Source organism: Salvia miltiorrhiza, chromosome 8 (assembly GCF_028751815.1).
Source record: "Salvia miltiorrhiza cultivar Shanhuang (shh) chromosome 8, IMPLAD_Smil_shh, whole genome shotgun sequence".
Classification (NCBI taxonomy): domain Eukaryota; kingdom Viridiplantae; phylum Streptophyta; class Magnoliopsida; order Lamiales; family Lamiaceae; genus Salvia; species Salvia miltiorrhiza.
This window is the reverse complement of record NC_080394.1, coordinates 15897530-15910916: the sequence shown is the minus strand read 5'-3', so window position 1 is coordinate 15910916 and position 13387 is coordinate 15897530. Positions and strand designations below refer to the sequence as shown.

The 13387-nt window shown below is 30.0% G+C and overlaps 1 protein-coding gene across 1 annotated transcript; it reads right to left on the bottom strand.

Moving 5' to 3' along the window:
• Window positions 1-2326: 2326 nt before the first annotated feature.
• On the bottom strand, window positions 2327-3186 carry LOC131001393 (heavy metal-associated isoprenylated plant protein 23-like). Its single transcript, XM_057927776.1, has 2 exons — window positions 2865-3186; window positions 2327-2781 (listed from the first exon to the last, which is right to left on the bottom strand). Exons 1-2 carry the CDS (start codon window positions 3019-3021, stop codon window positions 2480-2482), a joined length of 459 nt encoding a protein of 152 aa, XP_057783759.1. The 5' UTR covers window positions 3022-3186; the 3' UTR covers window positions 2327-2479.
• Window positions 3187-13387: the final 10201 nt, after the last annotated feature.

The following is a 13387-nucleotide window of genomic DNA, read 5'->3' as shown; positions in this document are numbered from 1 at the left end:
ATTATCATATCTATGCTTCTAATTTCATTTTATTCGTTTTAGATTACATAAATTATTCATGAAGCCATTTTGATTTTGGTGCATAGGTCAAAGTGTTTCTTTAACCCAAGTTGTTGGGTTATATGGATTTTAGAACAAGGAAATACGTGGTTGTTTTTAGTTACTTGTGGTGTCTGCAGAAGGTAAATGAAAGAGAGAAAAAAAAAAAAAGAAAAGATGAGTTGCTGTATTGAAACAAAAACTGTAGAAATTTTACAGAATTGAATAGATTACCGAATGGAGCTCTGCACAGAAATAACATAAATGAGTTTGAGTTTGCTGCGTTTTGGCAAATTTTCAGAAAAATAAAATGATAAACTAAAGTCTGGTGGGAAAGTTAAATAGTGTGGACTTGAAAGAATCAAAGAACAGATGTTATGTGGCTGAAGCAAATTGAATCAGAAAATATGTGGCTTAAGCAGAATGAACCAAATAAGGCCCAACATAAATAGGCTCAAACAAATAATTTTATTTAAGGCCCAAACCTGTATTAACATTTTGAGAATGAAAGCTCTATTTCTAAATGCGTAATTTATAATTTAAATTCATACATTAATTAGGGGCACGACTAGGGAATTTATAAACTTAGGGTGCGTTCACTTTGATGGTTGGGAAAATAAGGGATAATAAAATTTTATACCTTTAAATGTCTCATTTCTTATCCCATATTTTACACAAAAGAGAAGTTCATCATTTTTTCTTCCTTATTTTCACTTCAAGAATTATCCCTCCATTTTGGTGTGATAATATTATCCCTCTTTGAAGTGAAAATAAGGAAGGAAAAATGTCGAACTTCTCTTTTGTGTAAAATATGAGATAAGAAAGAAGACATTTAAAGGTATAAATTTTTGTTATCCCTCCATTTAGAGGGATAAAAAGCAAAGACACCTCTCACCTATAATACAATTTTGAATGACTTTACAATAATTAGAATCTAAATAATTTTAAAAACATAATTATAAATAAATAAATAAATGATTTTAGGCTGTCATATTTCACATGCACTGAAAAGTCTGGGTGTTGATATGGTAGTACCATTAGCCATACTAATACTCGTACCAATACTCATGCCAATTATATATGTAACTTTTATAATACATCATTTCCCATTCACCAATTAATTGGTTTGCGAGAGATTGGAAATTTAATTATCAAGAAATTAAATCAACAACCACCATTAAATTGATTGTTTACATAGTCAATCTCAACAATTTCATGTGTTGCGAGTCTGATGCTATCAATAATTTCAAATTTGTGCAGATTTACCTATCTATATTTTTATACGATCAAATTTGCTTCAATTTCAATTTGGGAATGCGATTATTTTGTAGTATGTGTGCTCATAAAACCTTTAATTTTTATGAGAGAAAAATGGAAATAATGCAACATAGGAAGAAGAAGAAGGTGGGCATCAATTACACTTCTTTTTACTGCTACTTTAATTTTTCTTTTTGCAAATATTCTTCCAACAAAGAAAGTGGAATGCTTTATTTTGCATGTATATATATATATGCTTTTGTATTGCAGCAACACTTTTTGGAGCCTAAAGGATTCAACTACAACGTTGTTTGTCGTCACGAAGATTTTGAATTTAGAATATGCTCATGCAAATTCTGTGATATGCAGTTTGAATCATATATATATTCACAAAAAGTAAAATAAAATAAAAGTGATCCGTTCTTCACATGAATTCAGTGGGATCGATTTGAAAAGGTAGATTTTTACGAGAATTCAAAAATTGTCGGTGATGGAGATGAAATATTGCTTCTCAAAAGTTGCTCATATATTAAAATGTGGGAAGATTCCAATTAGTTTGAATATTTTTACTTTACCATGTTTGAATCAATAGTTCTCCAGTTTCTTTTCACTTGATATTCTACACGCAAATGCTATTTATAAGTGCATTTTGATTTTTAAAAGCTCGCTCGATCCAGAACTAAACCCCATTCTTCATGTTTTTTCCCCCCATTAAATTGGAAGAACGATACAAGTTCACACTCAACAAAAATTAGGATCAAAATCAACCATTGTGCGTCCTCATTCACAAATTTAGTTTCTCCTCGTCACCAAAAAAACTACTATTAGACATTTGAATTAAAAATGAAAACCACAATATAAATTAATTCTCTGATGATTAAATTATGTCACAATAATTGAAGTAACTATACAAAATGTAAAGTTTAATGTAGCAAGAGATCCACGGCCTTATTGATGTACTCAAACATTAGGATTATACAACTATAATTTTATCCATATATATGAAAAGCGGATATAAAAAACACATTGATTTACTCGATTAATTATATTCATATCATATTCCTATACATTTCCAAAAACCATCCAAATCACCACCTACTTAAATAATTAGAACAAAAATGAGAGATCAAATTATTTAATACTACTAGCCAAAAGAAATTAATTAAAGAAAATAATAGTGTAATTACATGAGGGAGCATGCATTTGGGTTGTCATCGCTGAACATAGCCATGTAAGGGTCCTCGAACTTAACGGCGGCGACGGTGGCGGGTGTCGGGTTGTCGACTTTCCTGACGAAGCCCGGCGGAGCCTTCTTGTCGTAGGCCTGCGGCGCGTAGGGATGCGCCACCAGATTGTAGGGCACGTACGGCCAAATCTCCGCCTTCTTCCCCGTCGATTTCGCCTTCTTCAGCACCTTGCCTTGCTCCACGTACCCCGTCACCGTCACCTTCTGCTGCTTCCTGTTTATTTCCACAGATTTCACTCCTGCATCATTATCATCATTTTCAAATTACTAGCTAGCCTTTTTTCCCCCTAATTAACAGACAAATTAATTCTATAATAATTACCTGAGAGAGAAGACAAGGCGTTCTTGACTTTGAGCTCACAGCCATCACAGTCCATTCTCACCTTGAGGTTTACTGTTTGAAATTGCTTCTTCTTTTTGTGCTTCTGTCTGCTGCTCATCATCTCTGATATGTATTCCAAAGTTCCTGATACACCCATTTTTCAGAAAACCTCAATTAATTTCTCACTGCCTACCTATTTCAGTTTTGAAATACCTCGCTTGTTTATATAGACATTTCTGCAGATCAAAGGGGCTGTGGCCCCCCTCCCATAACACACCATTTTTTCGACATGGCATGGGATTATTTAATACAGAATGTTATTCACTTATTCTTGAGGTTTTTTAATTAAGTGGTAATATACAATACTACACAACTCTCTCAACCTATATTCACACTATACCCACTTTTTTCAAACAATTCACTCCATATCCATTTCAATATTTAATTATTTCTCTTGGTACTTGCATATTCCTTTACCATTTTCTATCTCTGACTTCGTAACATGTACCTGACAAAGTGAAGTTACTTTTGACCGAATTTAATTGTAAAAGGATAAATCTAGAATATTTTAAACAATGCGCACTTTAAATTGCGCACTTTATTAAAATTGAATTTAAAGGATAAATTCAACCATAAAATGCGCATAGTTGTTGAATTAATTTGATATTTCAATACTATGAGCATAATTTATTTCATTTGCATTTGTAGAACTATGCGCACTTTAATTTGCACTATGCGCACTTCAATTTGGAACACTATGCGCCAATTTACATTTCATTTGATTTCAACACTATGCGCCAATTTGCACTATGCGCACTTTAATTTAATTTGCACTATGCGCATAATTTGATTTCAACACTATGCACCAATGCGCATTTTTCAGTACTTTGCGCATAATTGAATTCATTTGCATTGTAGAACTATGCGCCAATAAAATGCGCATAGTTCTACTACTATGCGCATATTAATTGATTTCAGCGTACATTATTAATTTGATTTGCATTGTAAAACTATGCGCACTTTATTAATTTAAATTGCGCATATTAATTTGATTTCAGCATACATTGTTAATATGCCCATAATTATACTATGCGCATAGTTCTACTACTATGCGCATATTAATTGCGCAGAGTTTTGACTATGCACAAATAATAACGGAATCCACTTAGTACACGGAAATCCACACTGCAAATCACACGACCCAATCATTATGTACAACTTTTTTCAGCATAAGAAATATTAAAATAATATAATGGATATGGGGTAAATCATTTTGAAAAAGTGGGTATATGAGAAATGTAGTTTGCAAAAGGTGGGTATTTTAGATTTTCTCCCTTTAATTAATGTGTTTACTAGATGTGGGAGAAAGTGACAGAAAGTGAGGGGAAATATAAAGTAAAGTAGAGGAGTAGTTTAAAGTGTCAAACCAGTGGAAATTTTTTAGACCCAAATTCACCCAAGAAAGAGACATGTTTTGCTCTTTGTCAAAGGGTGCGAGTATTTTCGGGGAGAGGTGAAAAAAATTCACCATCTTGGAATAAAATTTCGATTATTATTATTTTTTAATTCGGATTCAAATTGTTCGACATAAAAGGGTACAAAAGATTTGAGGTTTTAACATGGTCAAATTTCATGAGACTCACAACAGATGTAACTATACAATATTATATGGAGTTTGAAATTAGTCCAACAAGTTCGCATTGGACATCAGATACTCAAATTTTTCGTACATGATACAAAATGATGAATACAACACTAGATTTAAAATCAAGGAAATACACCATTAATAATATAGAATTATCATCATGTTTTTTTTCTTTGTAGATGATAATTAGCATCGATTTGAAAAGGAGACCAGGTTGATTTTTTGGGAAGTTACTATTATAGAAAGGAAGTTGTTTTAGTAAAATAATAATGGTGCAGAATATTAAAAAAATCATAATAATGGTTCAGCATTAACAAAATTACAACCACCAATAATAGAGGGGAATAGCAGTCACGTCCCGAGACGGGACACGTGGCCATATCAGATCGACGGGGTTCAAATCGAACGGTTTGAAACGAGCGAATCAATGTTTTGGTTTGATAACTTGCGATGATATTTATGAAGGGATTACAGCAAAAATGCTTCACTCTTGCCAACTTTTTTTTTTTTTATGAAATTACATTATAAATAATACAAACCACACACACACCACACCTAGTGGTTATTATGGCCGAAAGTATTCGAACCTGTGACCTCTTTGACAACAGGCAACCACCCCAACCACTAGGCCATCCCAAGGGGACACTCTTGCCAACTTTGAAACCGCGTGTATGAATTAATTACGCTGGGGAATCGTCTTTTTCTTCGTTATTTGTATTTTAAATTGGTTTTGGGAGGATTAAGAATAGATTTATTGTTAAGGATACCCATTTTGACATCGATTTTAAATAAACTAGAGTTATTTTATTTTAAAAAATAAGTTAAATAAACTAAAATTTTCTCAATTAAACTAGAATGTGGGTGGCCACAATGTGGCTGCATAGATTTATTGTTAAGGATACCCATTTTGACATCAAATATTAACTTTGCTTATTTTAATGTTGTTGGACTCATAAATGTGTGTATACTTTCGACTAACAGCTCAGATTTCCTCCCCTTTTAAGTGTTGTTTTAGGTATTTTAGTTTTTCGGCTATGATACAACTTAATTAGGCTGACTCATAAATTCCTGATAATTTTCTTTTTGGAATTATCTATTATGTGAAGCAGATTATTAGATAATCAAGGATAACATTTTTTGCCTTTTTAGAAAAAGTATAGTTAAGTTGGAAAAAGTTATGGATAAACTTGGATAACCAAATAATTGTTTTTCTTAATTTTAATTTAAAATTAATATATATCGTTGATCTTGTATATATGATCTATATGGTTATTATTAAAAGAAATATTATTGTGATATAAAAAGAATCATTTTCATATAAAAGCACTATTGTAAAAAATATCATTATTAAAGAAACATTATTATAATATTAAATTAGCAATAATCTACTTAAAAATTAATCCAATCATTCATTTAATCAATAACAACAATTAATGCAGATTAATTTTCAACCATATGGATAGAAAAGTTTGTGTCAATGGTTCGAAATATTCATTGAAAATGGTGAAAATCAACAATTGTCCACCCAATATTATTTTAATAAGTATAACCAATTTTTAGTATTTTGGATGTAATAATTCTTGTCTTTCTCTTTTGTACGTACAAAAATACAACCTCTTTTTTGTTTTGTTCTCTTTCTCTCTCTTAAATCCTAGTTGTTCCACCGCTAAAGTCCTAATCTTCTCGACGAGTTACTCTCTTTTTCTCTCTCCGTTGACCTCTTCTGCGATTTTACCGGTATGTCGTCGCCAACATTTTATTCTCCAGCTAAACTTCTCTTTTTCTGATATTGATGAGTTTCAAGAGTTTCAGATCTAAGAGAGTTATGAGATATAAATGCAGATCTAAGAAGACTTGGAACAAATTTATACCATTCGTATCAAAATTTATCGTATAAGCCTGAGGAATGGAAAGAGTCAACCCGCCTACTTGCACCATCCATTCTATCCATTCATAGATCTGTCGTACATATGTGCGACACGAATGATACGAAATATGTCATTTTGTATCATTTGTACCAAGTGTACCGATAAATACTTTTTGGGGTGGTAAGGTAACCAATCTCGAGTTTTCTCTATAATACCTTCTAGATTTAATTTTGAGATATAGTTAGATTAGCGAGATTTCGTTTTGGTTTTGTGAGATTTGTACTTGTATTTATTATCGAATTTGTTATAAAATAAAAAAGATAAATAAAATGTTGTTTCGAATTTGTATTATTTCAAATTGTATTATTGTGTATTATTTCAAATTTTTGTCGCGCCAGAACCTAGGACGAAATACAAATTTCTATTTTGCATCATTTGTCCTAAGCTGGTTTGTCGTGCCGAGTTTTGGAATGAATGATACAAAATAACATATTCATATCATTCATCTCAAGAGGTTGTCGTGCCAAAGTCTATCGCGCTAGTGTTGATACGAATATGTAATTCCGTACCACTTGTGTCAAGGTCTTTCGCGCCAACACATAGAACGAATGTTACCAATATGCTATTTTAATTTGTATCATTCATCCCAATGTATGTTGCGCCAAGTATTTGGCACGAATAGTACGAATATGCAATTTCGCATTATTCGTACAATGATTTATCGCGCCAGCACTTGGAATGAATGGTACGAATATCTCATTTCGTATCATTTGCATGTCCGTAATTAAAAAAAACTATAAAGTATAACTAAATCCATAAACTACGTACATCTTCATTATTTATCATGTCTTTCACTTTCTTGTACTGAAGGAAAGCGTCGTACGGAGACAACGATATTTTATAATTTATTAATCTTATATATAAGAAATAATTGTTGATTTTCACTATATATTTTATATAATTAGTCTAAAAAATTCCCCTCAAAAAGTTATCGCAATCTATATACCTACTTATTCATGGCCATTACTTCCCCCATAAAATTCAAAGCTTGCAAATATTTAAAGTCAACATGACAAGATATCATAGGAAATATATTTGAAATTTTTGTGACGATGATATAAATAGAAATGAGTTAAGACGTGATTGGGGGACACAGCTGGAAGGAAACTGGTTACCATGACATAGTGCCCTAAAATTCCAAAGATTCCACGTCTCTCAAATTCAAGGTACAATAATTCTTTACAATGTTGTAACTATTTATTGTCTACTATAATTATTACGATTTTATTAAAAGGACAATTGTAATTTATGGTCCGAATCTTAGCATCATTTGTGAATATAACTCGAATTTTAAAATATATAAATAAATAGTCTAAACTTTGAAGTTATTTGTAAAAATAACTCGAACTTTAAAAAGTATAGAAAAATAGCCTGAACTTTAGAGTCATTTGTAAAAATGGCATGAACTTTAAAATATATAAAAAACGACACAAACCTTGAAGTCATTTGTGAAAATGGCCCGAACTTTAAAGTCACTTGTAAAAATGGCAAGAACTTTAAAAAATACAAAAAACAATTTGAATTTTTGAAGATTTGTAAAAACGTTCTGAACTTTAAAAAATACAAAACTAGTTTGAATTTTGAAGATTCGTAAAAATTGCCTGAACTTTAAAAAACTAAAATGACTCGATCATTTCATAAATACAAAAAATAACTTGAACTATGGCGATGTAGAAGGTCTGAAGTTGATGTGAAAAGTATGTGAAAAATCTCAGTCTATCCATAAGTAGGATTTTATGAACTCGAAGTTTAAAAAAATCGTATTTTCAATAATATTTACGAGAGAAAAATTATTTCTGCGAGATTAAAATTCATATGAGAAAAGAATTAGTATACTTTCTTATGAATATTCCAAGTGAATTTATAATTTTTACATCAACTTCAAACTTTTCAAGTTGTCATAATTCAAATCTGAAAGTGTAAGCTCATGCCATTTTCATACATTTTATAAAAGTTGAGGTCATTTTTTGTATTTAATAAAGTTCGTCCATGCCATTTTTTTATATTTTTGAAAGGTCATGCCATTTTTACAAATGACTCCCAAGTTCAGTCATTTTTAGAAATGACTCCAAAGTTAATGCCATTTTTCTATATCTTTTAAAATTTGGGCCATTTTTACAAATGACTTCAAAGTTTGGACTATTTTTTTATATTTTTTAAAATTTAGGTCATATTTACAAATGACTTTAAATTTCGAACCTTTAACTACGATTAGCCCTTTACTAAATTGAATTATGTGTGGTATCTCTATCTCATGTGTTGTCACATTGTTTTCCACCTAAAGAAGATTTTGTCACGATATAATTTATCATATGAAGAAATGTATATAACTCCAAGAATATAATAAAATTTTGAATTTGAATTATATCGGAGAATATGACCCTTTAATTTTTTTACTAGTGTTTCTTTATATAGATAATTATAATTTAAATCTCAATAGTTGGACTTTGTAGCAAATTAATTACTCCCTCCGTCCCGCGAGTCTTGACACGTTTGGGTTCGGCACGGGAATTAAGGAGTTGTAGATTAGTGTTTTGAGTGTGTAATTAATAAAGTATAAAATTGATAAAGTAGGAGAAAGAATGTAATAAAAGTGATAAAGTAGGAGAGAGAATATAATAAAGGTGATAAAGTAGGAGAGAGAATGTAATAATTATTACCAAAAAAGGAAACGTGTCAAGATTCGTGGGACGGCCCAAAAAGGAAAACGTGTCAAGATTCGTGGGACGGAGGGAGTAATATTTTAGATAGTTTCAATAATGTTTCAGCATTTTCATTTAATAGTAATTCATTCCTTCTAATTGTTCGCATGAGTTTTAGATTGAGGTTTAAACATTCGTCTATCAAGAAATGCAAATTAACTGAAATGAAATTTTATTGAGAAAAAAGAAAACGAAAATGAAAAATAATAAAAAAGTAAAAGAAAAACCCGTTGAAGGCACATCAGTGTAAACTAACGGACTTCGAAAAACATAACAGAAAATCAATAGGCAAGAGCATCATCGTCAGAAAGATGAGAATCCATGATGTCCCCCCAACGTTGAGAAGAGATCGGCGTCATCGCAAGACCGGCAGCATCCCCAGGAGCGTAGATTGTAAAAGCATTGAGAAGAAGACCTTTGGCTGTGGCTTCTTGGATCTTGCTCTGAAAACCGAAATATCCGAAGGCAAACTAACATAGGAGCTCTGAGTAGCAGAGTGCCGTAGTCGGTGCTTTATAGAGGTATCAGAATCCCCCCCCTTCCTATTTTTTTGGTAGCGCCCTTAGGGCGCCCTCGGCTGCACTTGACATCAGTCGAATGATCGTCAATAACCGGCATATCAAGCGCAAAAGATGCCGAGTCCGAGGCAGCGAGCCCAATCTCCGAAGCAGGAGGCATCCCATCCGATTATTCACGCTAAATGCAAATTAACTAATATTTTAGATAGTTTCAATAATGTTCTAACATTTTCATTTAATAGTAATTCATTCCTTCTAATTGAGGTTTAAACATTCATCTATCAATAAATTCAAAATTGATTGAGAGTTTTTGAAATTTATTTGTTTGGGTTGCCTTCTCACACTATCAATTTTATCGTTAGGCATCTAATGATTAAGTAATTGAGTCAAAAGTTAGTAACACAAAATTAGAGTTTCAATTATTCGAGTTGCAAATTTGAACATTCAACAACAAATTCCTCTCTCATATTTTTACTTCTCTCTTTGTCATACGTCTAATGATTAAGTGATCAAGTTAGAAGTTAGCACCAGGGGCGGATCCAGAATTTGTTGATAAGGGGGACTGACCTTCGCCCCCGAACCAAAATTTTTGAACAGTCCGTACAGTTCATTTTTATGTTCAAATATAATTTTAATAAACTTAGGATTAGAATTCGATCACCTATAATAATAAATAATTATTCTCTTTCTATTGATTCAATAACACATACATTGAAAGCATATAAAAAACTACCGCTATATGTTTAAAAAAATAAATCTAGCTTCTATAAGAATAAACTTATTTTTATTAGTGTATTGAAAGGTATTTTTATTTTTATTTTCTGAATGTTAGACTGGGCTAAAACTAAACTATAAAGATATTAGGCTAATTATATTTAATATATATAAGACAAAATTTTAGGCTTGCACTCGGTTGGAACCTAATGCACCTACTATGTGGATCCGCCCATGGTTGGCACCACAAAATTAGAGTTTTCCAATTATTCGAGTTACAATTTTGGTCATCGGACAACAAATTTCTCTCTCTTCTCTTCTCTCTTTATTATTTTTATTTTTTTGGATTATTTCAAAAAATTGTCAAATTTGAGTTATGAAACAAATATTCAATATGTATCTTAAAGTAACGATAATTACAAAGTCTTTAATTTGGTGTAAAAAATATATAAAATGAATTTTGAATTAGTAACTTATGATAATTCAAAATTTTAAATATTTTTTTTCTCTCTTCTTTCTCTACTATCTCTTCAATGGTTTTTGAAATATTCTCTCTTTAATTTCAAACACACGTTTACTTTTTTTCATGCTATATTATTTGATTTATTTTTCAATATTTCTATTACTTTTATTTTTATAGTTTTTAGAAGAAAAATAAGTAGATGTCAGATTTTGTGTTTTGCATATCTTTTAACTATAAGGACGTAACTTCTCTTGATTGATAACTTTATCGTCAAAAAGTAAAGGATAATAAAAAAACACAAATACTCCTGTGCAACTGGTTGCACGGTGCAACTGGTTTTCAGAATGACACTACTTCATTCGGGAAATGACACTTGAACATTTTCGAATGACACTACTTCAACATACAAATCACACTTGAAGATCTTCAAGTGTCATTTGTATGTTGAAGTAGTGTCATTTATAAATCAGTTGCACGGTGCAACCGGTTGCACGGGAGAGTGCCTCATAAAAAAATTCCCTTTAACTCCTTCTGTTTTTCCCCCCTCATCTATCTATTTAATATATAAAAGAGGAATTTTTCCCTTCATTTTTTCCCTCTCTTTTTCTCTCTCTTCTTCCACCAAAATTTTCATTATTTTTAGTTTATTTTTTTATATTGTAATTATTTTCTAAACGTCATCAAATTTGACCATGAAAAAATAAACAATATACATCTTATATTTAATATAGTATAAAAATCATAAAAAAATTGAATAAGTTATGAAAATATTAAAATATTTTATTTTCTTTCTCTTCATTAAAAATTTATAACTTTGTTTGTATAAAAATATTTATTATGATTAATAATATATGCAGAGTGCAAATTTTCAATATCGAATAATTTTTAAATTTATTTAATAACTTTAATTATCATTACATTTTGTATAAATTGAATAATTTCATTTTTAAATTAAGGATTTTATTGAGTAATTGGTGTGAACTACTCCCTCCGTCCCACTTCAATAGGCTCACTTCTATTGAGTACGGAGATTAAGAAAACTTACTTTTTAGTAGGAAAGTGGTAGTAAAGTGGTGTGGTCCACACCAATTAAGTACAACTTTTTTACCCAAAAAGAAAAATGAGCCTATTGGAGTGGGACATCCCAAAAAGGAAAATGGGTCTATTGGAGTGGGACGGAGAGAGTATTATATTTTATTAAAATATATTTTGTATTTGTGTTATATTTAATTTTTTTTATTGTTTAAATTTATTTATTTATTTAAATTTATCGTTTAATTTCGATGTCGATTCGTGCATCGCACGAATGGGTGTATACGAGTCTATATAAAAGAGGAGTTTTTTCCCTCCCTTTTCCCACCAATTTTTTTCACTATTTTTTTTCTTTTTTTCTCCTACCAATTTTCTCTTTATTCTCTCTCCTTCTTTTATAATTCTTTTCTATACATCGTCAATTTGGATTCATGAAAAAATATTCAAAATATGTATCCTAGATTTAAGTTTGTGACAAGATCTTTTAAAATGAATAATATTGTCACACCAAAATGGAGGGATATATCTATATTTGAGAAATAGAATTTCAAAATGAAATTTTTACTTTGTATTTATTTTAATATTATATAAAAATATTTAAATAATTTAATAACTATAATTATCATTATACTTTATATAAAGTTGAAAATTTATGTGTTTTTAGATTCAAGATCTTTAATTGAGTAATTGATGTAGATTATTATTTTTAAATAATACTCCCATTTACTTATATTTTAATTATGTTTATTTATTTAACATATTCAATTTTGATGCTCACCATCCATAATGTGCTAGTTTCATTAAACATTTGAGGGGTTATTGCCGGAAAATACTCATAGTTTGTCAATTTTCTGGTTTATAACATGACTTTATAATTTGACCAAAAAATACATTAATTTTCAATTTAATCGCAATTATAACATGACTTTGTAGCTTGACCAGAAAATACACCAATTTTCAATTTAATTGTAATTATAACATGGCCTTATAATTAATTTAGTATAATAATATCAAAATTTAACATTAAATATTTTTAATTTTCTTTTCTTCTCACAATATACTATATATATATATGTATATATATATGATGAATATACATCTATATGTAAATAATATATAATATTATTTACTTTTTAACATAGCTCCTACATAATTACCTAAATTATTTATTGGTTCTAATATTTTATAATTTCATAATTTAAATAGATAAATACTTATTATATATGTATAGATTAATAGATTATTAAAATCAAATTTATATATATGCATTTGTGTGTTGAAAATGTAGAAATATATAACAATGAATATAATATCTTGATATATATATATATATATATATATATATATATATATATATGTATGTTGGGAACTTAATGAAATATCCTAGCCCTAGTTTTGATGATACCAAAATCCTTAGGTTTTCTTTGTAATAGACTAGAACTTTCTGAACTAAACTGTTGGAGTTCACTTCTAGTGTGTGTAGTGTTCTAAAGACTGAAGACCGGAGGACTGAAGACTGAA